This window comes from Lactuca serriola, chromosome 3 (assembly GCF_051521515.1).
Source record: "Lactuca serriola cultivar US96UC23 chromosome 3, Lser_US96UC23_V15, whole genome shotgun sequence".
NCBI classification, from domain to species: domain Eukaryota; kingdom Viridiplantae; phylum Streptophyta; class Magnoliopsida; order Asterales; family Asteraceae; genus Lactuca; species Lactuca serriola.
Window position 1 is genome coordinate 43,744,113 of NC_136410.1, and position 2,688 is coordinate 43,746,800.

The 2,688-nt window shown below is 28.6% G+C and overlaps 1 protein-coding gene across 1 annotated transcript; it reads right to left on the reverse strand.

Annotated features, from left to right (window-relative positions):
- Positions 1-702: 702 nt before the first annotated feature.
- On the reverse strand, positions 703-1,591 carry LOC145092075 (auxin-responsive protein SAUR72-like). The gene is made up of 2 exons (XM_079029964.1): positions 1,361-1,591; positions 703-1,285 (listed from the first exon to the last, which is right to left on the reverse strand). Exons 1-2 carry the CDS (start codon positions 1,416-1,418, stop codon positions 828-830), a joined length of 516 nt encoding a protein of 171 aa, XP_078886090.1. The 5' UTR covers positions 1,419-1,591; the 3' UTR covers positions 703-827.
- Positions 1,592-2,688: the final 1,097 nt, after the last annotated feature.

The window sequence follows — 2,688 nt, forward strand, 5'->3', positions numbered from 1 at the left end:
TACAATTCCGCTAATATATATATATATATATATATATATATATATATATATATATATATATATATATATATATATATATATATATATATATATATATATATATATATATATATATATATATATATATATATATATATATATGAAATTATCATTGTTTATGTTCGATGCTCTTTTTGGTATACCCACCTGCTATCGAAGGAGAAAAAAAATAAAAAATTGCCATGCTATATTTGGATTGGCGAAAATATGAAGGTAAGGGAGTCGAGTCTTTATCAAATATTAGATTTCGAGTTTGAGTACAAATATAAGCTCAAAACGACAAAACGTATCATAAATTAAGTTCGAGTTTACAAGAATGCGAATTGATGTTTTCTGAAGCCTTGGTATATGTAAGCATTTAGTCGATGATTATTATGAAAGTAAAGTGTGTATATTAATAGCTTGATCTTGTTTTGACGAGAAATTAAGTTCTAATGGAGATCTTCGAGTAATTCGAGTCTTTTAATCGAACTCAAGCCTGCATCAAGATTCAAGAATTTCAAGATGTTGCTATTTTTCCATGATCTACTATACAAATCATAAATTCTTGTCACATGATTAACTTTTTGCTGAAAAAATTCTGAAAGTGTGTTTCAATAATTGAATAACAAATATTGCCCATACAATCATGGTCTTTTAGGTTTGTATAAGAAAAAGTTCACATAAAACAAAAAAAGATCTTTAAATATTTTTTAATCACATACAACCAAAACAAGATTCTCTACAATAAGAAACTACCAATCAAGTTAATAAATAAAAACCGATTTCGTTTAAATTAATCCAAAATACTATTTGTTTCCAATTTTACATTGATTGTGATAATGATGGGATTCATATTGATCTCCTTTCAAACCAAATATGCATCCTTTAACACCGCTAATCACGTTACCATCTTCCATTTCCATCAAAACCTTTACGAAATCATTGACCTCGCATGGAAGCTCAAGTGGCCCCTCCTTTTTATATCCATATTCGCATTCAGCTTCTTCAAGAAACGCTTTAAACTGCGGATGATTGGCATACTCAGTTCTTATCACAAACCTTTGTCTTTGAGGCCCAACATAGACTGAGAAACAACCCTTTGGAGCAATATTAAGCGCTTTTCCTTCTTTTGCATCTATCGGAGGCCATGATCTACTTTTCTTGAGGAAAGGTCGTTTGATCTTAGATGACCTATTGGCTCCACCACCACGAAATGACTTGCATCGTTCCCATGTCTTGGAAATAAGCCCTTTCTTTTCACTGCCTTTAATCAAATCCATTCTAACTGATATAAAAAAGTAAATATCACACTAAAAGGAAAAAGGATATGTGTGTTAACCTCTGTCATAAGCCAAATACAACATGATTTTCATCCTGTGGTAACGTCTGTTGCTCATCGTTCTTCTTTTGGTCGTTTCAACTTCTGAATCTGGACTGGAACGATAAGTTAAAGAAAGGTAACATAGAAAAGTCTAGAGAGAAGGAGAGAGGTGTGCTAACTCGACCAATGATTGTTGATAAAAAGGAAAAGAGGGAGATGTTTTTATGAAATATGGATCATGGATGTAGCTCTCAATATATAAAACCACTTTTCATGGCATAAATAATTGTTTTAAATATCTAAAAGATGTTCTATCGTCACACTTTATTTGACATGTAATTTAATTAGATTATATATATATATATATATATATATATATATATATATATATATATATATATATATATATATATATATATATATATATATATAAAGTCTCTTAATAACAACAGAACAAGCTTTGTCCATATGGTAATAACTATTTGCATGCAAAAAGCAAATTTAGATGAACTTTTACCTGAAAAGAAAATTAGTGTCTTGTTTTATGGATGAAGTATGTTTGTTTTTATAAAATTGTAATTTATATTACCAATTTATTAGTCATAAACATATATAAATTAATTGATATTGATGTATTGTTTTTTTATTAATAAAATTATCGCTGGTTATTTATCATTATCAATGAGTATCTTGTGATTTGGTAATTACTAAAAAGCACTAATTCTGTACTATATATAGAACGCATGAGAAATCAAAGATTAAACTGATCATGATCTCGTAGATTGTGTATGTAGCCTTAGAAAATAAGACCAAGTAATTTAAACTGAATAATTATAACATTATTATAAAAACATGCAAAAATGATGACAGACTTGGACGTGAATCCGTATATAACCTTACGGACATATTGGTGATGGACTGAACTCATTCATCGGTGATTATAATATGATTAAAACTATACCGACATTCATATAAGTTACTAGCAACCGACAATCCGCCACTAATTAGTCATATACTTGGTAAAAAGGTTGCTTACAACTAATTGAATTATAACCTGTCGCTAACATTCAGTGTCTTATTAGTCACTAGTATGCCACTATTTTTCATTTTTTCTAGCTTTCGTGCTGGAACCTTTTGTCGCTAAAATATAGTTAGTAGTTTGTATGTTTCATCGTTTTACTTACATATTAATGACAAATTATCCGTCATTTTTAATATTTTTTTTTTATTAAAATACATACAGTTTTCTTCGTTACAAATCTCAGTTCTTGATATGATAAAAAGAACATGAATTACCTTAAATAGATAGACAAGGGTTGAACAATGAGAGCTTATGGTCAATGTTA